Source organism: Pithys albifrons, chromosome 25, assembly GCF_047495875.1.
Source record: "Pithys albifrons albifrons isolate INPA30051 chromosome 25, PitAlb_v1, whole genome shotgun sequence".
NCBI lineage: Eukaryota > Metazoa > Chordata > Aves > Passeriformes > Thamnophilidae > Pithys > Pithys albifrons.
The window spans coordinates 6,785,943-6,809,606 of record NC_092482.1 but is presented as its reverse complement, the minus strand read 5'-3'; the positions used below and the strand labels follow the sequence as shown (position 1 = coordinate 6,809,606).

At 43.6% G+C, this 23,664-nt stretch overlaps 1 protein-coding gene and 1 pseudogene across 1 annotated transcript; both read right to left on the bottom strand.

The window, feature by feature from the left end:
- Window positions 1-1,588: 1,588 nt before the first annotated feature.
- LOC139682598 (olfactory receptor 14I1-like) lies at window positions 1,589-2,562 on the bottom strand (annotated as a pseudogene).
- Window positions 2,563-7,619: 5,057 nt separating this feature from the next.
- LOC139682597 (olfactory receptor 10A5-like) lies at window positions 7,620-8,444 on the bottom strand. The gene has a single exon (XM_071577056.1). It carries the CDS (start codon window positions 8,442-8,444, stop codon window positions 7,620-7,622), a length of 825 nt encoding a protein of 274 aa, XP_071433157.1.
- Between the last annotated feature and the right edge of the window lie 15,220 nt (window positions 8,445-23,664).

Here is a 23,664-nt window from a genome sequence, read left to right as displayed (position 1 = left end):
GAATTAGCCAAATTAACTTCAAATTGCACTTTTCTTTCCCTGATTTTTTTCTTCATAAGTAGCCAGCCCTTTTTTCCACAGTTGGTAAACTTTCTGTTTATCTCTGATTTCCGTCAGAATCTCCCTATATAACCAAGCCAGCCATCTTTCCCTCTGGCTGGCCTATGGGCACACTAGTATAGCCTGTTTCTGTGCACTCAAAATTTCCTGGTTGAAACATGTCCATCCCTCCTGGATCCCCTTGTTTTTAAGAAGAGTAATGAGAAAGCAACTATGTAGGTGCCTGGCAGCTAGTCAAGTTCAAATCCTAAAAAAATACAACGTATTTTAACAAGGATTACTTTTCTCCATCTACACTTCTCATGGAGTTCTTTTGTTCAGTTGAATCAACCATGTAAGATTCCCTTCACATTTCCTGCATAGTCAAAGATGATAAATAGGAATTTCTTCTCATGGGGTTATTGGATCTTAAAGCAAAAACAGTATTTGGTGTTTAGAATCTCACACAAAACTTTTGAGATTTCCAACAAAGGATAATTATTCAGCTGCTCAAAATTAGACCACAGTGATTCCATTCTGTGAGGGTTTGAGGGTGAGGCTGGGAGGAAATGGAAAGCTATGATAATTTTCTTTGAAAAAGAACAATGTGCAATTATACAGGTAGTTTAGATGAGTTACAGAGCAGATCACATGAACAGACATTTATTTGTCTTTAAAGAGATGATAATAAAGATGCACATCTTGCACTCTTTAAAGAGATGATAATAAAGATGCACATCTTGCACTCTAATCACTATAGTATGTGATGGACCTGATGTCATTAAGAAATATCAAACACTCCAGTGGAGACATATCTAAATGGACACCATCAAAACCCCTCTCTGTGTTTCTCCTCATGTTTTCAAATAAATATCATGACCTATTTGGCAGTTTCTGGAAGTTCAATACCAGGTGTAGCATTGTTTATTTATCACTGGTTTGGATGAGGGGGTTGATTCCTCCTCAGCAAGTTTCCTGATGATACATAACAGGGAGGAGTGGCCAATAACTCAGAGGTCTGTGCAGCCCTTCAGAGGGGCCTGAACAGGTTGGAGAGATGGACAAAGAAGAACCTTCTGAAGTTAAAGGCAAATGCAGGGTCCTGCACATGGGGAGGAACAAACTCAGGCACCTCTACAGGCTAGGGTTGATCTGCTGAAAAGGAGCATTGTGGAGGACCTGGGAGTCCTTGCAAGCTGTCCATGAGCCAGCAGTGTGCCCTGGGGTTCAGAAAGTCCAGTGGGATTCTAGAATGCATTAGGAAGAGCATTATCATCAGGTCAGGGAGGTGGTCCTACCTCTCTGCTTAGCCAAGGCACATCTGGAGTCCTGTGTCCAGTTCTGGTCTTCTCAGCACAAGAGAGGCATGGAGCTTCTGAAGCAGGTCCAGTGGAGGCTACAGACATAGTTAAGGGACTGGAGCATCTTTGTTATGAAGGCAGGGTGAGGGATGAAAGATAAGGTCTCCTCTGAGCCTACGTTTCTCCAGGCTAGGCAACCCCAGCTCCCTCAGCTGCACCTCATAGGACTTACACTGTAGAACCTGTGCTCATGAAGTGCTCATTACCTGGAACACAGAGTCTAATAAAAACTCTATGTATTTCTGCATAATAATCTGTAGCCAGTGAATTTTTTGCATGGCAATTTTGATGTCATTGTTCCTTATGGTGTAGATGACTGGATTTATCAATGGGGGCAACACAGAATAGAAAAGAGAAACTGTCAGATACAGAGCTTGGAGTTGGAGACAGGCTTAAAATAGGTGAAAGAACCAGTGCTAACAAATACAGACACCACAAGGAGATGAGGGATGCAAGTTGAAAATGCTTTATGCTGGCTTTTCTTGATAGTAATTCTCAAAATCACAGTAAAAATCTGAATATAGGACATACTTATGAAAACAAAGGAGATGGCAACTAAAAGAAAACTAAATGTAAGAACCCCCAGTTCACTAAAATATGAATGAGAACAAGAAAGCTTAAGAAGCTGTGGAACTTCACAAAAGCATTGTTTAAAAATGTTGGACTTGCAGAAGGTTAAAGGAAAGATGTTCCTGGTGTGGAGAGCAGGGTAAGGGACATAGCTGAGCCATGCACTGGCTGCCATGCAAATGCAAGTGCTCCCCTTCATAACAGTCTTGTAGTAAAGAGGTTTGCAGATGGCAATATAATGATCATATGACACGACAGTGAGTAAAGCAAGATCAGCAGCACCAAAAACATACAAGAAAAAGACTTGGGCGACACAGCCAGAATAGGAGATGGATGTGGTATTCCACAGAAAATTGGCCATGGACTTTGGGAGGATGACAGAGATGGTTGAAAGGTCTAAGAGGGACAAATTCAACAAGAAGTACATGGGGGTATGAAGGTGATTACTGACAGCTATAACCACAATAATGAGAAAATTTCCCACCATGGTAGCAGGGTAAATCCCCAAAAATAACATAAAGTGGAATATCTGAAATTCTTGAGTATCAGAGAATCCCAGAAGGAATTCTGCCACAGTGCTTTGGATGAACATTTTCTTTCCAGTGTGTTGGTGAAAGCTGTAAAAAGAAAGTTGAGGGTTTTGGTTGAGACTTGAAGATCTGCTCTGTAGTCTCTCCACCATCTGAATTTCACAGTTGCCCTAAATACGTTTTGGTCACTGAAGAAAAAGTTCACAAATCCTATCCCACATGATACACCAAACAATACTGGAAACAAATCCCCCAGTAATCACAGTTCTGTATATGAAATACACAAGTATGCATATAGATAGCATACATATATATACTGTATATACACACATAAATAATATGTAAGTCTGTAGTCTACATATGGTTTATATATGTGTATTATGTAGAAGTTTTGTATGCTTATCTCTCTATATATATTTATATAAACATCTAGATAGATGGGCCTAGATTTGGGCTCTGAAGTGTGGACTAGGCCGAAGCTGTCAGCTGACTTGAGCTGGGCTGAGCTGACAGCTGACCTCTTCTAGCCAGTAAGTTTGTATTCCATACCACATTATGACATCATCTCCAGGGAAGTAGGAACCAGTGTGGGAGTGGTTAAGGCAGTCGCTTCTCAGCCCTCCTCTTGGGAGGACTCACGATGCTGTCCCAGGGGGGATGGAGAGGACCAGGCCCACCACTGGCTCACAGGGTACCTCAGGAAAGTAAAATGTGTTGTTCTGGGTCTCTCCTTTCTGCTTGGGTTTGTCTCCCTGAGGAATAAGCTTCTTCTTAAGTAATGTGTAGTTAGGACAGTAGAATTTGTGTGTTCGTTAAGAAGTTGAGGTGGGGAACTTGTTGTTGCAGACTTGTGTGAGTGTATATTTGTACTCTCTTCTAATTGTCTCTTTCTTTCTGTGAAAAATATATGTAGATTTAGTATAAATGCAGTTTGAAGTGTTTTTTTCTTTCCCCTCTCTTTTCCTCCCTTTCCCTGGTGTTAGGAGTGAGGCTTTTCTCTCTGTGCTTGGGGGGGTTGGCAGTTGCTTATCTCAAACCAAGACAATTTCTTACAATTATTTCAATATATTTACATGTTCATATTTATACATACATACCTATTTATATGTATGATCGATCCCATAATCTCCCTGATGAAAACCCAGTGTAACAGATTTTTTCCCCAGAAATACATGCAGATACAAACAGGAGTCTCAACATGTCTGCAGTGATGCAACATGGTCCTTTCAGCGTATTTCTTCTAACAGCAGTCAGAGATGCTAATATCACCTGTTATGGAGTGTGACTCTTCAGCCGTTGCTAACAGAATCCTCGTCCCTATATGCAGTTAGAAAGTGCCTATGGAGATGTCCTTGTATTTCCCCTCTTGACTTTCAGAAAGTGGCAGGTAACCTAAAGCCTCATGCAAACATATTAGCAATCTTAGGGCATCCCAAAATACATTAAAGACACATTTAAGAATCTGCCTTCCACTGTAGGATGTTTTTCACAGAAGACAACCCTGATTAGTGAAGAGAAAACATCAGATTGGATTCCTGTGACCTCTTGTAAATATTCTGCCTTAGGATGGACTCCAAAATCCTCTTTCATTGCTAATAAAATAAACACTTCTGCTAATAAAAGGAAGGCAACATGATTAGTCTGGATCTAAATTGACAATTTTAAATGTCAAAGCTAAGTTGGCTAGATCCATATTTAGATCCCTACTTTTCTTCTCAGTCAGAGATTCACCTATCTCCACAAGAAGATTAATCCTATTCCTGTTGTACCTCTAGTCTCAAAGAGATAAATCATTTATGGTCTCATTAACTTTTAGAAAATGTTGCAAGTATGTGCAAAATTAACTTTCTTCTTGAACATTTTGCAGGGGGAGTAAATATAGAGAAAAATGCTCAACATTTACTGAACTCAACATTTTTGTTCTATTTTACATTAGCATCATTATTGCTGTTACCTGAAATTAAAATAGCAAACTTGGCATGTTGCTTCTTTTATATGTGTTTCCAAGATATGAAGCCTCTATTCCTCTATAACAGAGCTTCTTTCTAAATGACTCGGAAATGAATCGTTTGAAAGAGTTGCTGTGCTGTCTAGGTGAAAAGGATGCAATCATTGCAGTCTCCTTATGCCTTAGTGTCAGGATGAAATTACAGGAGTACATACAAACAAACTTACTTTAGAAAGCCCTGTATACAGCTGCCTCCCAGCTCTGCTGGAGGGATGTGACCAACACTGGAAGAAAACAGCCTATAAATGCCTCTGTGGGCCATAGGAACAGCACCCTGGAGGCCTGCAGAGAAGATTAGAAGCACAGATACAAATCTAATCTGTGGTGCATTCTTCAACTGCAAGGTTGAAATAGACAACTTGATAAAGGAATGTTTTTCATATAATGGAAATCTATAGCTGTATATAAATCCATAGCTATAATGGAAAGCTACAGTCTCAGGTGGAAATCTGGGCATGGTAGTGGCCAACTCTGACTACTTGATTTTGTTCTGTTAAGTGAGCTCAGATTTTTTCACTGAATTTGAGCTACATTGATATGTCTCCATTTCTCAGCCTGAAACATGACAAAAAGGAAACCCAGAACTTGTCCAGAACTGTAAAGAAGTGTTGGCTAAAGTCCTGCAAAATAGACACTCAGAAAAAATGTTAATGGAAAAAGATATATGGTATACCTTTATTGAAAGATGTCATGGTGCCCACCAGATATCTGCCCACACATGACCAGAGGACTTACGGTTTTTAGAACTTCTCCGGCCATTAGCATATATGTTATCTACAGCCAACCTGGGGTAGCCATTCCATAGAGGTCATCATAACTGGCCCTCTGGAGAAATTCCAAGAGACCTGGGTCTTCTTCCGTTCTGTCTTGAGGCTATCTTGCAGGTGTCTTCTTCAAAACATCTTGTCCTTGAGACAGCTTACGAATCTGAGAAAGAGCTTTAGTAACTTTCCAACACCATCTAAAAATGTGAAAAACCCAAGAGAATCCATGTAACCCATATGATTCTAAAAATATACAGAAAACACACTAAATGTTTAGACATCAGAAGTGTAGCAAGATATCTGTCAATAAGTCAGACTGTTAAACCAGGTGCACTGGAGGGTGGGGATTCCAGCCCACAGGTGAGGGGAGGCATGGGGGGGCACATGCTGAATCCATGGGGCAGGGGAATGAGAGTGGAAGATCTCAAGAAAGATGAAACAGCCTAAAACTGGGCTCTCTGCACACAGCTACACACAGGTGGAAGCTCGTCAAAAGCTCTGCAACTACAACTCTGATGTCCCTGGAGTACCCAAGCTCTTTATTTGACTGATTTTGTACTGCATGAAGGATACACAGGAAAGGCAGGCAGGGACAGAGGGAAGGGGTTTCCTTCTGTGTGAAGGAACAGCAATTTTATGAGTGGGCAGTAGGTCAGCTGGGAACTCATGGGAAAGATTCATGTTATAGGATGTGTCCTCCAACCCTAACCTCCTTCCTGGCACATCAATCCTGTGTGTCAACATTTCCCTTCTCTTGTGGAGCCCAAGACTGAGTGCAGCATTGTAGATGTGGTCAGGTAAGTACTGAGTAAAGCACACTAATCACTTCCCTAGACTTCCTGGCTGCTCTCCTGCTGATAGATGCCAGGATGCTGTCAGCCTCCTGTCTTGCCATTGTTGATCCTTCAGTTTTTTAATAATATTTTCCCAACTATTTTCTATTTCTATGAATGTCTGTCTGAACAAAAGGACTTTTGGGGTTTCCAAGATGACCCAAATGCACTTAAAGATTTGTGTTTTTCTCCCTGATAGCAAACAATGAGTTTGATTAGAGCTATGGTTCTTCATCTGTCAGATCATCTTCAATGTCTAAACTTCAATGGTGGGAAACCCACCAGGGACTATGAAGTGCCCAGCCACCTCAGTTGGGAATTTCTTTCATAGTATGTGTATCGTGTTCACCTACATGTATGTACCTTGGTATCCAAACTCCTCTGCTCCTGGGGCTTTCAGGAGCAGTGCTTGATCCAGGCTGACTTTCCCAGAGCCTGCTCTCCAACCTCTTGCACCTGAACACCTACAGCTCCCATACAAGGCATGTCTTCAGACTGCGTTTCCTTTACTGGAGGGCAGGTGACTCGGCCATGGAATCAGTGGGCCAACTAGCACAAGGGAACTGTACACAACTGTGAGCTATAAGCAATTATGACCTGTCTGATGCAGTGTGAAGGCAGTTAAATGCCATCCTGACACCCGATCCCATCAGATCTCAGAGGGTAAGCAGGGTCAGGCCCGCTTAGTAGTTGGATGGGACACTCCTGGGAATACCAGGTGCTGTAGGTTCTAGTCCTGAGGACTTCACTGTCACCGTTCAAACCTTAGGAGTTAAGGGGTGGGGCCAGTTTCATGCATGCAAACTGAGCAATCTCAGTGGAATGTAAGTCTTCAAAATCAAACTGACAGATCTGTGGCTTGATAGAGGTGGAAGCTTCCATAGGAGGCCCCCGACTCAGACTCCAGGGTGCTTGTGAGCGCTGTACGATACGAAAAGCCGAGTTCTTGCTGGAAATAAGGAATGAGCAGTAGCTTGTCTTCCTTTCCTTCTCTTTCCCCCTGCCTTCAATGAAAAACCGGAGTTTCTAAAAGAGGTGAAGGAACTTTTTTATAAGTTTCATTCAGTGGATTTCTTTTTTGCTGGAAAGTATGGAAAACATATAACAAGGAAAAATAAAAAACCAAAGTGAAACAACTAGTTCCTATAAATTACTGTATGATTAGCCTGAAAAGTTCATTGTGAAAGAGTATGTCTGAAGTAAGAAGGTGAGCTGAATACTGGCAATGGAAGTGCCAAGTTCCAACCTGGATATCTGAATTAGATGTGGGAAGTGGGTGGGTTTTGCATATTCTGTTTTAGAAGAAATGTCTGGTATAGATTTTGTTCTCCTAAAGAAGAAATGGAACTAGAAAATCTAAATCATTTGCTTCAGAAGCCAAGACCAAGGACAAAATATGAAACAAGTATGAAACATCTCTTTGTTTCTGCAGTTTACACTCGGCTAGTGAACCTTACACCCCCCAAAAATGGAAATAAGATTTTTAATGCATGCATTCACAGACAAGAACTGATTTATTTCTTCACCCACACAGCCATTGTTCTAATTAGTACTTCTCTCACTTCTTTATTTCTCAGGCTGTAAATCAGGGGGTTTAATGTGGGAATTACAGTTGTGTATATGAGAGCAAGGACTTTCTTGGTGTCTTGTGAATTACTGGATTTTGGATGTAAGTAAATCAAGGTCCCACTTGCGCAGTACAGAGTTACAACAATAAGGTGTGAGGAACAGGTGGAGAAGGTCTTGTATCTGCTGTCTGCAGAGGAAATCTTCAGGATGCTGGAGATTATGCAGGCATAGGACACCAGGATGAGGCAGAATGGTGTGAAGATGACCAGCACTGTGGCTGTAATGATCTGCTTTTCATACAGCGAGGTGTCAGTGCAGGAGAGGAGGATGAGCGGGGGAATGTCACAGAAGAAGTAGTTAATCATCCTGGGCCCACAAAAGGGCAGCATGAACACCCAAGCTGTCTGCACCACAGACACAACATTGCCACTGCAGCAAGACAGCAGGACCAAGGAAAGGCAAACCCTGGTGTTCATGATGACAGTGTATCTCAGGGGATTGCATATAGCCACATAACGATCATAGGCCATGGCAGCCAAAAGGTACCATTCAGTGGTTGCTAAGAAAACCACACAGTAGAGCTGTGTGACACAGCCCATGTAGGAGATGCTCCTGTTCTCTGACAGGAAGTTTACCAGCATCTTGGGGACCACAGTCGATGCTGTGGAAATATCCAGGAAGGACAGGACCCGGAGGAAGAAGTACATGGGCATGTGGAGTGTGGGGTGCACTGTGACCATGCAGATGAGAAGGTTCCCAATGACAGTCATGGTGTAAACTAAGCAGAATGTGAAGAACATCAAGCGCTGCAGTTCTGGGTGGCTGGACAATCCAGAGAGGATAAATTCACCCAGAAAAGTGTGGTTTCCTGATTCTGGTTCTTCTGTTGACCCAACCTGGGAGTAATTAAATGGACAGAGTGTCAGAGCCATAGTCACTGCCCCAAGATGATGGTGCTTCAGCCAGTTACTCAACGGAGCAGTCTCTTGGGGATCGCTGGAGAGCTGCTGGATCAAAGGGTGTAACTCTAGAACAGGCTGAGCTGAGCAAAATAAGAAGGCAATGGCTGTTCCGGAAGTGTGGGGTGTCAGTGTTCTCCAAGTGTCATCATTTGGGACAGTGACCAAGCCTTTGACTATGATGAGTTAACTTTTAAGGGTTGGCTCCATCTTGGGTGCAGGGTTAATTACTGAGAATATGTGCTCCCCATCAAATGTCAGGTCTGTGCTCCCAGATGGTCCCGTAGGCACTTTTGGCAGTGAGGGGAACACCCAGCTGACAACTGGAACACCCACAGACCCAAGAAAGAAAAACCATTTTACTACTTAGGGAGAAGTGGGCACTGCTCCTTGCCCTCTGCTGAGACCTGGCTTTTTCTGCTGGGTGGAACTAACAGGGCAGGCAGCTTCCTCCAAGATATCGGAAGTTACCTTTAGATGAAAGCAACTGAACTTTAGATGAAAGCCAGGGAAGCTCAGGCTGTGGAAGGATTTGGCTCATATTCACATTATTCCCCAGCTGTCCATGGGACAGAAAGACTTCAAATAGCCCAGCTCTGGGGAGAGCTCCCCCAAAGGGAGGAAGCAGAAATTGTGAAGGGAAGACCTAAGCCAAGTCCTGTCACTAGAGGAAAGCCCAGATGACAACTGAAAACACCCACAGACTAAAGAAAGCATCACCAAAGTAAACTAAACCAAAATTCTGCCTTGTACTGAGACAAAGGAAGAAGGGATAGTTAAAGGGAGAGGTACTCATAGAGAATGATTAGAATGTAGAGGGTGAAGCCCAGCACCATTCACTTTATTAGTAGTATTGCCTTGTTCCCCTGAGCAGTGTTGGTGTGGGTGCAATGCTCGTGGTGTATTCAGGCAGTGCTGGGCCAGCCGTGACAGCTGTGTGTTTTTGTACTGCCCAGGATGGGAAACTGATGCTCTGAAAGAGAGAAAAAATTATTCTGACACAGAGAAGAAAGGGATTGTTAATTGTGTTTTCTTCAGACTTGTCATCTCAACAGACCTGGCACTCAGAGAAGGACACACTGTGAAAGCAAGAGCAGAGCCCACAGCCCTGCCATGACTCAGCCACCATTCAGCCTGACTCCATATAATTTCTCTTTTGGCTATAACTTCCTCACATGGGATGTCTTTTGTCTGTATGTTTTAGACATGAACACAAAGGTACTGATCCTGGAGCCACAGACAACTTTAACTTTCAAATACAATAAAGGAAACCCTAAAATTCTCAGACATTTAATGGTCTGATATATTTAAAAGAAGTCTTTCTGGGATTGATTGTTGACATTAACACAGAAATGAAAGAAGACTCTCGTGAGTGATACTTCAATATAGCCTGTGCATGAGAGATAGAGCAAATCCTCTGCACACACTCACAATAGTTTTCTTAACTTGTTAGATCCATATAGCTGAATTGGAAGCTACCTAATTCTGCTCTTTAAAGTTTTAGACTATTGCTTTGAACATTAGCCTTTTATTAAAGCCAATCATATTCATAGCAGTCACTGTTTTATTGACACATTAGCTTTTATTCCGTAATGCAGAGCAACTCTCAGAAATGAACTTTCAATTTTTGTAATTCATGTATAGTGCTCTGAGGCCCTGTAAGTTTTAGTCTTAGTTCTTCCTTGAATTTGCTTTATACATTTGCAGTGAACATTTTGAAGTAAAGTGTCCTACCTTAAGCAGTTCTGCCATCCAGTGCCTCCAAAATGGGTCCTACAGATTCTGATACAAGTATTTCCTTTGTTTTCCTTACATTAGCAACAGTGTTGGGCTGATGTTTCCTACAGTCAGCTTATATTTCAGATTAAAAATTATATTTGGAATGCAGATGATCTTTTGCCACATCTTGAATAATCTGTTGACATTACTACATGACATATTCCATAGAAAGTCAGCCAGAGAGTTGCCTCTTAGAGAGGAAGAGAAGAAATTTGTTAGATTTTTTTCAACTCAGTTGAATTGGCTTCAGCTGAAAAAGCAGACACCTCAATGCATCAATTTTATTTTTCCTAAGAAGTGAACAGCTGAGCTGCCTCTGACACATGAGTCACTCCAGGTTTAAATAGAGCCTCTTGAAATCCCTGATTCCCCTATGGGTGGGATTGATTTCAGCTGATTTTATGCATGCCAGGGATGGTTGTTCAGAACTATACTCCCTCTGTGGGTAAGGGGATGTCCCCAACCAATTACATACTTAAATTAGCAGACAAATTGCTATTCTGAATGGCAGATTTTCCTCCTGTGTCTGTAAAGTGAGGAAAGAAGAGAGCTTTTTGTGCCTGGTGGTGAAGCCTCTGATCTGCGATAAGATACAGGGGATAAGCACCCACCACTGTATGCTTGGTTTTGAGACAGATAAGGGAAGAAGCAGACCCTGTGAAGGCAGGATAGTGCATTTTATCATGCCAATTGCCACCCCTTTCACAACTGGCTCAGCTGTAAAAGTTCTCATGCTCTGAGTGCTGCATTAGAACATTCACATTACTCATCACTTCTCATGGGGCATAACTGGCTCAACTATGCTGATGTGAAAGACAGCTGTCATGTTTTAGAAGAACCATCAAACACCTCTGAAGAGCTCCAGACTAATTTCTCGGACTTCCATGAGTGGACTGTGCATGGTCCACAGTGTTACATCAGACAGTGTGAAACTCCCCCATCTTGCCAGAGGAGATACCTGGGTGTTCCATCTAAATCTGAGTGAGTATTAACCCACTGAACATTGTGTTTCATGGGCTTCCCCTGCCCCCAGTGAGTGGCTGTGACTGCCACTGTGACCAATAGACATCAAAACTACAATGATGAAGTCTTGTCACAGAATCCCTGGGTCATGAGATCTTTCCACTCTTATTTTTTCTTTATCTTTCTTTCTTTTGCCATATTCTTAAGTGTTATTTTTATGCTTTTATATTGCTATAGGGGGCTTTGAACCTGGTGTGTGGGTCCGTACACTGCTTTCAGGGCCTCATAGAATCCTCTTTGGTCACCTAAATCTGTGCATAGTTGTGTCTTTTCTGCTGGGTTGAGCCACCATTTGTTCTGGATGTCTCGAAGTTTCTGTTGAAGCTCACTGCATGCAAGTCAGATCTGGCGATGCACTCTCTGAGCCCTTTCCAGGAACCAATGGTGTGAAACAAGGTTGTGTTCTTGTACCAACTCTATTCACAATCTTCTTCAGCATGATGCTCCAAAGAGCCACAGCAGACCTCGATGTAGCAAACGGCATCTACATCCGATATCGTACCGATGGAAGCCCATTCAACCTAAGGTGACTGAAGGCCCACACCAAGACCCTGAATCACCTTGTCCATGAGCTGCTTTTTGCTGACGATGCCGCCCTCGTTGTTCACACAGAGGCAGCTCTGCAGTGCTTAACATCCTGCTTTGCAGAGGCTGCTGAGCTTTTTGGGCTGGAAGTCAGCCTGAAGAAGACGGAAGTTCTCTACCAACCTGCCCCTCAGGAAGTCTTCCATCATCCTCACATCACCATAGGCAATTCAGAGCTTAAGTCAGTCCAGCAGTTCACCTATCTGGGAAGTATCATTTCCTCAGATGGTAAGATTGACAAAGAGATAGACAACAGGCCAGCAAAGGCATACAGAGCCTTCGGAAAACTCCATAAAATAGTCTGGTCCAATAAACACCTGAAGAAAAGGACAAAGATCAGTGTCTACAGAGCCATTGTACTGTCTACTCTTTTATATGGGTCTGAATCCTGGGTCATCTACCGCCACCACCTGCGGCTCCTCAAATGCTTCCATCAGCGCTGCCTCCGTTGAATCCTAAACATCCAGTGGTCTGATTATGTGACCAATGTGTCTGTTCTTGAACAGGCAGGGGTCAGCAGTATCGAGGCCATGCTGATGAAAATGCAGCTGCTCTGGGCAGGGCATGTCTCCAGGATGGAGGATCACTCACTGCCTCCCGAAGCTTGTGCTCTGTGGTGAATTCGCCACCGGCTGCCGCAAGAGAGGAGCCCCGAAGAAGAGATACAAGGACTTCCTGAAACAACACCTCAGCCTTGGCCATATTGACTGCCATCAATGGTCCACTCTGGCCTCCAATCAGGATTCATGGAGACACACCATTCACGATGCTGCTGCTTCCTTTGAGTATGCACGCAGAGTCAGTCTCGAGGAGAAAAGACAATGCAGAAAGAACCGTTCCTCACCAATATCACCTAAAGAGACGTTCCACTGTGCCTTTTGTGACCGGACCTGCCTATCCCGTATCGGCCTTTTTAGCTACCAGCACACTTGCAGCAAGCGTAGGTAGTGCCCTTCGCAAATCTTCATTCGCAAAGCCTAACCATGATGATGATATTGCTATAGGACTATAGAAAATAATAATAACAAAAACCTGCTTTCCTTTACAGCCAATTTATTCTAAAGTAATCCACTAATATATATGTTTAGAAACACTGGTCATTCAGTGTTGCTTCGTTCTATTCCACCCCAAGGGATCTATGATCAAGATCCTGAGTTACCTTTACCTTCTGAGGTGGTTTGAACCCTTTCCCTTCCCTTCCCCTTCCCCTCCCCCTTCCCCTTCCCCTTTCCCTTCCCTAGCATTTCCTTCCCTAACATTCCCTAACATTCCCTTCCCAAACATTCCCTTCCCTATTTCCTTTTTTCCCCTCTTCTTCCCCTTCCTTTCTTCCCTCTTTTCTTATTTTCATACACCTACAAAAATCAGTATAGTTACTGGTTGTACTGGTTTAAAAAACAGTGGGAAAGTTAACCCCACTCAAGCAGCCCCCTTTCCATAGCAGAGGAAAATTACTAAGAGAGATTGTAAGCTAGAATCACAATTTACTGAAGAAATAACAAAAATCCTAACAATAATAATAAAAGATTGTTCAAAAGAGAGAATGGTTTACCCACTAAAAGGTTATCCACCACCAACCAAACAAAAACACTCCCTGAAGAGAGCACCCTGTGTGTTTTTTTCCAGTCTGTCCTTTTTTCAGCCCAGAAACAATGGAGAAACAGGGACAAAAGAAACCCTGGAGAGATAGTTCATCCAGAATAGAGTTCTGCTGCCAAAATGCCAACTGAGATGGCAGCAGCGGCAGCAGCAGGAATTGTGTCTTTCTGTCTCCAGCAACAGTTATGGCTTGCCCTGCCTGGGCTCTGCTGGGGCTCCCAATTCAGCAACACAAAAATAGTCCATAGTCCTGTGGCAAACAGGAGGAAGGACCAGCAGAGGGACCAAATCTGTCAGAGCTAATGGGGAGCAGTCCCTTCACTGGGACAAGCTCGCCAAAATGGGAAACTCCTGGATTCCAGTGCTGGGCTTTTCCTGCTGAAAACCACATCCCCGCTCTGACATAGGTGGTCTGGAATATATTCTGCTTCCCCTCTCTATACCCAGGACACTGGTCATTTCCTATCAATTACAGTAGGAAAAAAGGATCAAGCAATTAAAAATCATATGTGACTAGAATTACTGGAATTAAATTCACACCTATCAGCAACCTAAAAAGATTTCTGAATAGTTATTTTATAGTTGTGTTTTACTTAAGTGTGGTCAACCTCTCTTGTATGGATGAGAAGCAAATTGTGTGAAATTAAAAGATTTGGTCATTGAGTGCAGAAACTTGGTTTCCTCCCCCTTTGCACTGCTGTCATTTCACTTTTTTACTGTTTTTTTTTCCTTTTCTCCCTTATTTTCCTCTCTAAAAGATCTGGATTTCCATAGTTTTCTTTGATTATTTCCCATGATCTTTCTCCTCTATTTCTACAAAGAAGGTATCTGCTTCAATCAACCCTTAATGAGTCCTTTAGACTAGACAGAAAACCAGAGATATTTAGATATGAACACCTCAAGTTTAGCTGTCTTAAGGCAGTTTTTTTTCTTAGGAATTAAATTGTAATGCATGTTTTTCTTCAGTAATTCTGTTGCCAAGGAATACCAGCCCAAATTTATTCTCTAAGAAACTTAAATGTTGTATCTTCAGTACATGACTGTATGTTTCAGTTGTGTTCTTATACACTTAAGAAAGACATAACTGACATCAATACATGATCAATACTGACATCCATCTAGAAGACACACTATTTAGCTCAAACCTTTTATTGAGAGCCCAGTATCTTCTTGTCTGTGCTGACAAAATCATTTGTTTTTATGATGGTTATTTTGCCATCTCAGTTCAAAACACTGATTGAAACAAACAAGATGACTGTGGGGAAATGACAGGATGGACCCCCAGCTGTGATTGGCAGGAAATCACTTTAATGTTAATTGTCCAGGGTTATATTGAAATGCTTCCGCTTGGAGTGCCTAAGAAAACAAGGCAGGATACAGCTGCAGGTCACATATTCACCACTACACGGCCAGCCATCACACACACACAGAGTCTTTGGAGTTTCAAGGTGCCCTTTTTGCACCCCCACAAGAGAAACTGGCTCCATTCTTGGTCAACAAATCAAAGCTTTAGATAAAACAATACAGGGTTCTCTCGACATTTCCCAGGCCTGCTGCTTTCCTTCTTTCTTGTTCCCATGCTTGGCTCACTACATCTCCCTGCTTCGAATTTTGCACGGTGAGGGAGGCCAGCTATCGCTTGGCACTTAAAGGCTTGAGATTGATGGGAAATTCACAATAGTCACTGCAAAACTTTGCAAAAAATTACTACAGTTCACAGCACAACTTATTTCTAGTTTACAAGGCATTTAATCTACCTTCTATCCACACAACAGCAGATTCTAAGGCATGTAAGCGAACCATAAGGGCTTAATCAATTTGAGGCAGTAACTAAAATCACTGCTGCTAATATGATATGAAATAACTAAGTAATACAAACCTCAAAGGCAGAAAAGACCAAGGCTGCATAAGCTAAAAAGATGTTGCCAGGAGTTTATACTGCACCCACTGTTGTCATGATACGTTGTACTTGCTCATCTAGGTGTTTGGATTGACCCCAGGTAATGCTGGTGTCAGTGGTTGTCTGTTCTCTCTTCCTGGCTCTGTTGTTCCAAGGCATCACCTGCAGGCCCTGGATTTCTGGAAGTGGATTCTGCAGTTCATTGTTCCAGCTCATGATAAGGCCATATATATTTAGCTGGCAACCACCTAGGTCCTGCAGAAAGGAGAACACACATACCTTCTTCCCCAAGTAATTAGCCCAACATATCTTTCCCACTGATGTGTTTCACGATCTTTGTACCAGACCTTTGGTTTAGATGCTGAAAAAGGTCTTCCTGGAAAATGTTGCTGTACTGCAATAATTGGAGAGATACCATGCTGCACATTCAAAAAACTTAAAACATACAGAGCTTGTACTCAATCATGCATCAAGGTTAGGGCAGTCCCCCTTTTTGTTTTTCCAGCACCATTTTCAGAGCGTGATGAGTATGTTCCACAATAGCTTGGCCTGTGGGAACACGAGGGATACCAGTAACATGAGTGACTTCTCAGTCTTGCAAAAAACGCAGCGTTGAAGCAGCAGTGTAAGCAGAGCCATTGTCTGTTTTGATGGATTTTGGAAACTCATGACTGTAAAAGCAGTGACCCAGTGACTCCGAGCATCCTTAGCCTTTTCACCTCTTCTAGCAAGTGCATGCACGTAACCAGAAAAAGTGTCAACTGTAATATGCAAATATTTATGAGTCCCAAAGGAGGGCACATGTGTAATATCAGTTTGCCACATTTCATTGCTTGAAAGGCCTTGTGGATTAACTCCTCCTGCCATGGGTAATGAAGAGGCAAATACCTGACAATCAGGGCACATGCAAATGATATCCCAGGCCTGCGTTCTTGTTAAAAGATTTCTGTAAAGACAAGGCAATTTGATGATAAAAAGAATAAGACAGATGTGCCTGTTCTAAAAGATTCAGTACCACAGCTGCAATGGTCAGCTGGTCCGCTGCTGAGTTACCTTCTACAATTGGTCCTGGCAAGTTGGTATGGGAATGAATATGACAAACAAAATAAACATATTAATGAGAACATATCAAATGAGACAGGCACATAAAACACTGAAACAGCAACTTACTAGAGGATTCTCTGATGAAGGAATCTCCAAACCAGGCTATGATACCTACAACATACAGACAATCACAAATGATATTTAAATCTTGGTCACTCAAATGCTTTTACAGCCACAGAAAACTCAACAATGTGGGTTGATGCAGAAATCATAATTACTGCTGACTGCCAAGAAGAGTGATTATCAGGCTAGAACACCTTTTTCATTTTTACCTGAACTGTCAATAAAAGCAGTGATGACTGGAACAGAGATGTTGTGGCTGAAAAGACAATTCTGATAGTAACTGTAGAAACTTGTGTCTGGGTAATTGAAAAATTAACTCTCCTAGAAGTCAGCAAAAGCAGTCTGCATAAGATAAAGATTGCAAAAGTAAATAATGAAAAACATCTTCCTTAAAAGGGAGATATACCACATTGCTGGCAGGCTTTATGTACCAAAGAATTAGTATATCCACAGTTGCAGTAAATGTTTTAGGAAATATGTGTGATGCAAAAAACCCACTCTAAAATTATGACTGGTTGGTCTTCTGTAATCCATTGTCCTATTAGAGCATAAGGTTAAAAAGATTTCACAAATGACCAGTTGTAAGACCTGCTGGCTTGTTTCAGTGACTTGACACAGAGATGATAAACCAGAGTCACACTTCAGCAGATCAAAAAGAGGGGACAATTCTTCTGTAGCAATACTGAGCATTGGCTGAATCCAGTTAATGGTTCCTAGCAACTTCTGTAAATCATTGAGCATTTTGACGTTAGCATGCAATTTTATAGAAGAGAGAAATACTGCGGTTTCAAAAACTTTCCAGCCTAAATACTTTCACAAGCATTGGATAAGGAATTCTGGGCTGAAAAGCTCCTATGGGTTCAAAGACAGAATTTACTGCTCCTAAATCTTGCAATAATCTCCATTTTCCTGACTTTTTCAGGATTACAAATATATATGTCTTCCAGGGACTGGTAGATGGAACAATGTGTCCTGCTTCTAATTGCTCTTATACTAATTTCTGTGCCCACTCTAGCCTCTCTGATTTCAAAGGCCACGAGTTTAAAATGAAAGATTGCCAATGAAAAAACTGAAAGTCTGGGATACTCAGCAGCATGCATATGTAAAAGACAAAGATAACCATCTCAGGCTCATCAGCACTTGAAACAGAGCCATCCAGAGAGGTAAAAAACAACACAGCTTCTCCTAACAAAGCAAACTCAGGCTTCTAGGTGCTGGGTGGGGAGGTGCGCCGTTGCCACGCAGCCGCAGCCCAGCAGAGCCGAGCAGCTCAGGCAGCTCAGTTTTAGTCACAGAAAAAAAAAAAAAAAGAAAGAAAAATAGTTTGTTTCTGTGAAAGCCTGTAAAGACGTCAAACAGGAACATAAATCCGGTAATTTTTCTGGAGTGGTCGGACAGGGACCTTAAGAGTTCACAGTAAGTACTGCAAAACATGAGAGGGCTTTATTACTTTGTTCTGGTCATACTGTTAGAGGTTTTTATATTATTGTTATAAAAGACCAACCAAATAGCCAATCATTCGGTATAAAGGGTAGTTTAATTTTACAAGTAATGAAAGCTACAGAGTAAAACAGCGCTGGGTGTACCACAGAGTCACCGCTCTGTCAGTAACACAACCTTAGAGCTCACAGGCTCTGCTTATGTACAGTCAAAACATACATATTCTTTATTTTTTGTTAAATGATTACTATTTTTAAATCTTCCCATCTGATTCTGTCAGGAAGGATTGTGACATTTTTTAGCTTAAATTTTTACTAGAGATGCTCCATTGCTCAAATTTTATCTCTCTCATTTTGGGGGTACTCCCTCCTTAACTTAGTTGCGTCTGTCTCCTATTGTGTTGAAATACTCGGCTTAATCTTTGTTTACATTGTGTCTATCTTGTATCAAAAGGCTGCTTAGTCATTAACTTTGGCTTTTTTCTTTTACTCCTGACCTCCATGCCTGGCAGGGTTATGGAGCAGATCATCCTGAGCACAATCACACAGCACGTTCAGGATGGACAAGGGATTAGATCCAGCCAGCAGGGGTTTAGGAGGGGCAGGTCCTGTCTGACCAACCTGGTCTCTTTTTACGATCAGGTGACCCACCTGGTGGATGAGGGGAAGGCTGTGGATGTGTCTATCTGGACTTCAGCAAGGCCTTTGTCTCACATAATATACTCCTGGAAAAGCTGGTAGCCCATGGCTTGGACAGGTGTACCTTCTGCTGGGTCAGGAGCTGGCTGGAGGGCCGGGCCCAGAGTGTGCTGGTGAACGGGGCTGCATCCAGGTGGTGACCGGTCACCAGTGGTGTTCCCCAGGGGTCTGTGTTGGGTCCAGTCCTGTTTAACATCTTTATTGATGATTTACTTGAGGGGATTGAGTCCATCATCAGCAAATTTGCTGATGACACCAAGCTGGGAGTGTCCACCTGCTGGAAGTCAGGAGAGCTCTGCAGAGGGATCTGGAGAGATGGGCTGATTCCAGTGGGATGAAGTTCAACAAGGCCAAGTGCCGGGTCCTGCACTTTGGTCACAACAACCCCCTGCAGCGCTCCAGGCTGGGCACAGAGTGGCTGGAGAGCAGCCAGGCAGAAAGAGACCTTGGGGTACTAATTGACAGGAAGCTCAACAGGAGCCAACAGTGTGCCCAGGTGGCCAAGAAGGCCAATGGGATCCTGGCCTGGATCAAAAATAGCGTGGCCAGCAGGACCAGGGAAGTGATCCTTCCCCTGTACTCTGTGTTGGTGAGGCCACACCTTGAGTACTGTGTTCAGTTCTGGACCCCTCAGTTCATGAAAGATATTGAGGTGCTGGAACGGGTCCAGAGAAGAGCTACAAGGCTGTTGAAGGGACTGGTGCACAAGTCCTATGGGGAGAGGCTGAGGGAGCTGGGGTTGTTTAGCCTGGAGGAGACTCAGAGGTGACCTTATCACTGTCTATAACTACATGAAGGGAAGTTAAAGCCAGGTGGGGGTTGGTCTCTTCTCCCAGGCACTCGGCAATAGGACAAGGGGGCACGATGGGCTCAAGCTCTGCCAGGGGAAATTTAAGTTGGATATCAGAAAAAATTTCTTTCCAGAGAAAGTAATCAGGCATTGGAATGGGCTGCCCAGAGAGGTGGTGGATTCACCATCCCTGGAGATTTTTAAACACAGATTGGACGTGGCACTGAGTGCCATGATCTAGTAAATGGACTAGAGTTGGATCAAGTGTTGGACTCAATGATCTCGGAGGTCTTTTCCAACCCAATTGATTCTATGATTCTATGATTCCTTTTTTTGCATGTTAAACTAAGTTCATGTCTTGCCTATAGTTGCTCTGTTGCTAAATCTTTACGGCATATTCTACGACGCCCGGATGTATAATATTCAATGCTCTCAGAATCCCATTGAATGATTTGGCAAACCATACAGTATACTTTCTTATATTTTTGACATGAATTGAGCTTGTATTTCTCACATTATCATCTTTGCTACACAAACTAAACCCTTGTTAATTCCTGTCACCTGGAAGGATTGGTTGGTGTTTAGGTTTGAACTTGTCAAGGATCAAAAATTAGAGACCTAGTGACTGGTGAGCCTGGCACAGCGATAAAACAAGTAATTTAACTATGTAACAGACTAGCTATTTCCATTAAATTCCTTTTTTTTCTTCTCTGCAGAATGAGTTCAGCCTTGGACCAGATCTGTTCATCTTGCTATTCATCTTCCTATTGAAACACTGCCTTTTACAGGACAGATTAAAGGGTTTTGATGAAGAGGCAAACACTAAAGGAAACCTGTTACTTCCTCAGATTCCTCATCTAAATTTGACTTCCATGGCCAGAAGTAATGCAGATAATACCTCACAGACCTTCCTATACACTTTTGACCACACATGCACTACAAAACACTCCTCTCTCTAGTCATCCTCACCAATTTTGAGTTGAACCACAAGTGAAATAGAAGTTTAGTTGGAAGAAACTGTAAAGCTGCCTCTTCTGCAACACTGTTCCTCTCTGCTCTTCGACACATACACTGGTGTGAAGGCAGTGTCCCACCACACATCAACAGCTTACGCAGGCTTCTCTTCATGTCTTTCTCCTCGGTCACACAGAAGTTACTACAGTTCACCATGTGACCCATCCCCCTTAGCAGCAGTCCTAACAGCTTTGGCAGCCTCGGAAGCAGCCCCGACAGCAGCACAAGCAAGCAGCAGAGGCAGAAGCAGCCCCGGCGGCTCACCAGCCCTGGCTCGCTCGCAGCCCTGGCTCAGCTTGCAGCCTCTTACGGCTCGTGGCCTCTCATGGCTCACAGCCTCTCACGGCTCACAGCCTCTCACGGCTCGTGGCCTCTCACAGCTCACGGCCTCTCATGGCTTGTGGCCTCTCACAGCTCACGGCCTCTCATGGCTTGCAGCCTCTCACGGCTCACAGCCTCTCACGGCTCGCAGCCTCCCCCGGCTCACTCGCAGCCCTGGCAGCAGCCCCGCCAGTGACAGCTCTGGCTCCTGCGGGTCGCTCAGCACTGCGGGCGCTGGTTCCAGGCGCCGCATCTGTCGGGTTCTCTGCAGGGGATTCCGCAGCTCCTCTTTTCCCTGTTCACTGGGGTCTCACAACGGCAAACACGCTTCACAACTGTGGATAACCTTAAGAATAGTGTTCACGGTTAAATCCACCCCTCGACTTTATCCACCTACAGGTGGCCTGAGGCACCATGGGCCCATTGAGCCAGGAACAACTCCTCCCCATGCCAGTCCAGGTGAGATGCTCCTCATCAGCTCGGCTCCTGGGCACATCAGCATTCACATGATGTATCCTCAGGGATTCAACTCAAACAGCCGTGTCTTGCCACACATGAACAGCTTACATGGGCCTCTCTTTTTGCAGTGGCTACATTCACAGCAGGCACCAGTCGAGCTGTTTGAACTCACAAAGACAGTGAAACAGTGAAAACGAGCATTCAGCAGTAAGGGAGAGTTGTTTACATTTTCCTTTCTGGATGTACCTAAACAAGGCAATTATCAATCTATGTTTCTACAACAATCCTCCCGGGAAGCCTGCCAAGATTCTGGGACACCCGCCAAGGTCCTCCTTCATTCCCGGGTTTCGGCACCATTAACTGTCTTGGTTTGAGATAAGCAACTGCCAACCCCCCCAAGCACAGAGAGAAAAGCCTCCCTCCTAACACCAGGGAAAGGGAGGAAAAGAGAGGGGAAAGAAAAAAACACTTCAAACTGCATTTATACTAAATCTACATATATTTTTCACAGAAAGAAAGAGACAATTAGAAGAGAGTACAAATATACACTCACCCAAGTCTGCAACAACAAGTTCCCCACCTCAACTTCTTAACGAACACACAAATTCTACTGTATGTAATGGTTTGACCCATGGCTTCCTCAGTAACCATTGTATCTAAGGAAGTTACAAGTATTCCACACGTGTCTTCCACGTAGCAGTGGGGGAGTGGTTGTGCTTGCTTTCCCTTCCTTGGCTGAGGAGCTGGAGGGAGGTGGTTGAAGTCTGGTCCCTCTGGTCCCTGGTGTTTCTCCTGTCCTGGGTGAGATTGTTTCATTCTTGTTCCCCTTCCTTGAGGTTTTTAATTGTGTTTGTTTTGATTCATTCGGTTTCTTTAGGTTGGGTTGGTGTCTTCCCTATTTCCCAGCTAATCAATCCCCTTTTCTCCCTTCCCCTCTCCCCTGGGGGGTGGGATCCTATGTATTGTGTATACAGTGTGGTTTGTAAATGTTAGTAAATATAATTTATTCTTTTTATTCAGTTTAGTTTCTTTAGAGTGCGTTTCTCTTCAGTTTGTTTTTTTTCCCCTTTCCTTTGCTGGGAAGGTTCTGGGAGGGGGAAGGGGGGGGCCAGTCCAGGGTTGGCAACAGCTAGGCCAAACCTGCGACACTGTCCTAACTACACATTACTTAAGAAAAACCTTATTTCCCAGGGAGACAAACTCAAGCAGAAAGGAGAGACCCAGAACAACACATTTTACTTTCCTGAGATCCCCTGTGAGCCAGAGGTGGGCCTGGTCCTCTCCATCCCCACTGGGACAGCATCATGCGTCCTCCCAAGAGGAGGGCTGAGAAGCGACTGCCTTAACCACTCCCACACTGGTTCCTACTTCCCCGGAGATGATGTCATAATGTGGTATGGAATACATAATTACTGGCTAGAAGAGGTCAGCTGTTAGCTCAGCCCAGCTCAAGTCAGCTGACAGCTTCGGCCTAGTCCAAATTCCAGAGCCCAACTCTAGGCCCACCTAGGTGAACCCATAACACTCATCTATGAGAATTGATTTCTTATAGCCTCGCCTATGCTGTGTGCTGAAGGGAATCGGCAACAATATGGAGCTTCTCCTGGTCCTGGGTTATTAGTCCATTAACCCAGGAGAAGTGGGTGCTCTCTGCTAACCCCGACCACATTGACTCTGAGAGCCCCTGAGAAAGGACACACAGGGACCACTGGTGAGGACAGGGAACAAAGAGAGTGTATTCAGGGGAGCAGGTTTATATGGAGGGATACAAACTCACCAGTAAGGGACAAGGGGGGGAGTCTGGCTTTGGGCCAATAGGAGTAAGGGGATTTACATTCAATGGGAGAGGGTTTCAGGTAACATGAGGTCACAGTCTTTCTCCCAGCCCCCTGGCCTGGCGGGGAGTTAAGGGAAGAAGCAGCAATGACAATGTAGTTTTTACATTTAGTACATTCAAACCACATTTAAAACATCAGTTGTTAAAGCATTCTCAGTGGCTGGTGTATTTTCTTCATCAGCCCATTTTTAACACGACATCCTCCATGCCATATATTGAGAATGCATTGCTACACTCATCCACTGGCTGCAGGGTGGAAGTCTTTCCCAGTGTGGTCCTCCCCACAGGCTGCAGGAGCATCCCTGATCCACCATGGTCTCTCCCATGGACAGCAGGGTAAGATCTGATCCAGCACCTGGAACACTCCTCTCTCCTTCTGTGCCTTTGATGTTCACAGGATTGTTTCTCATGCTTTGTTT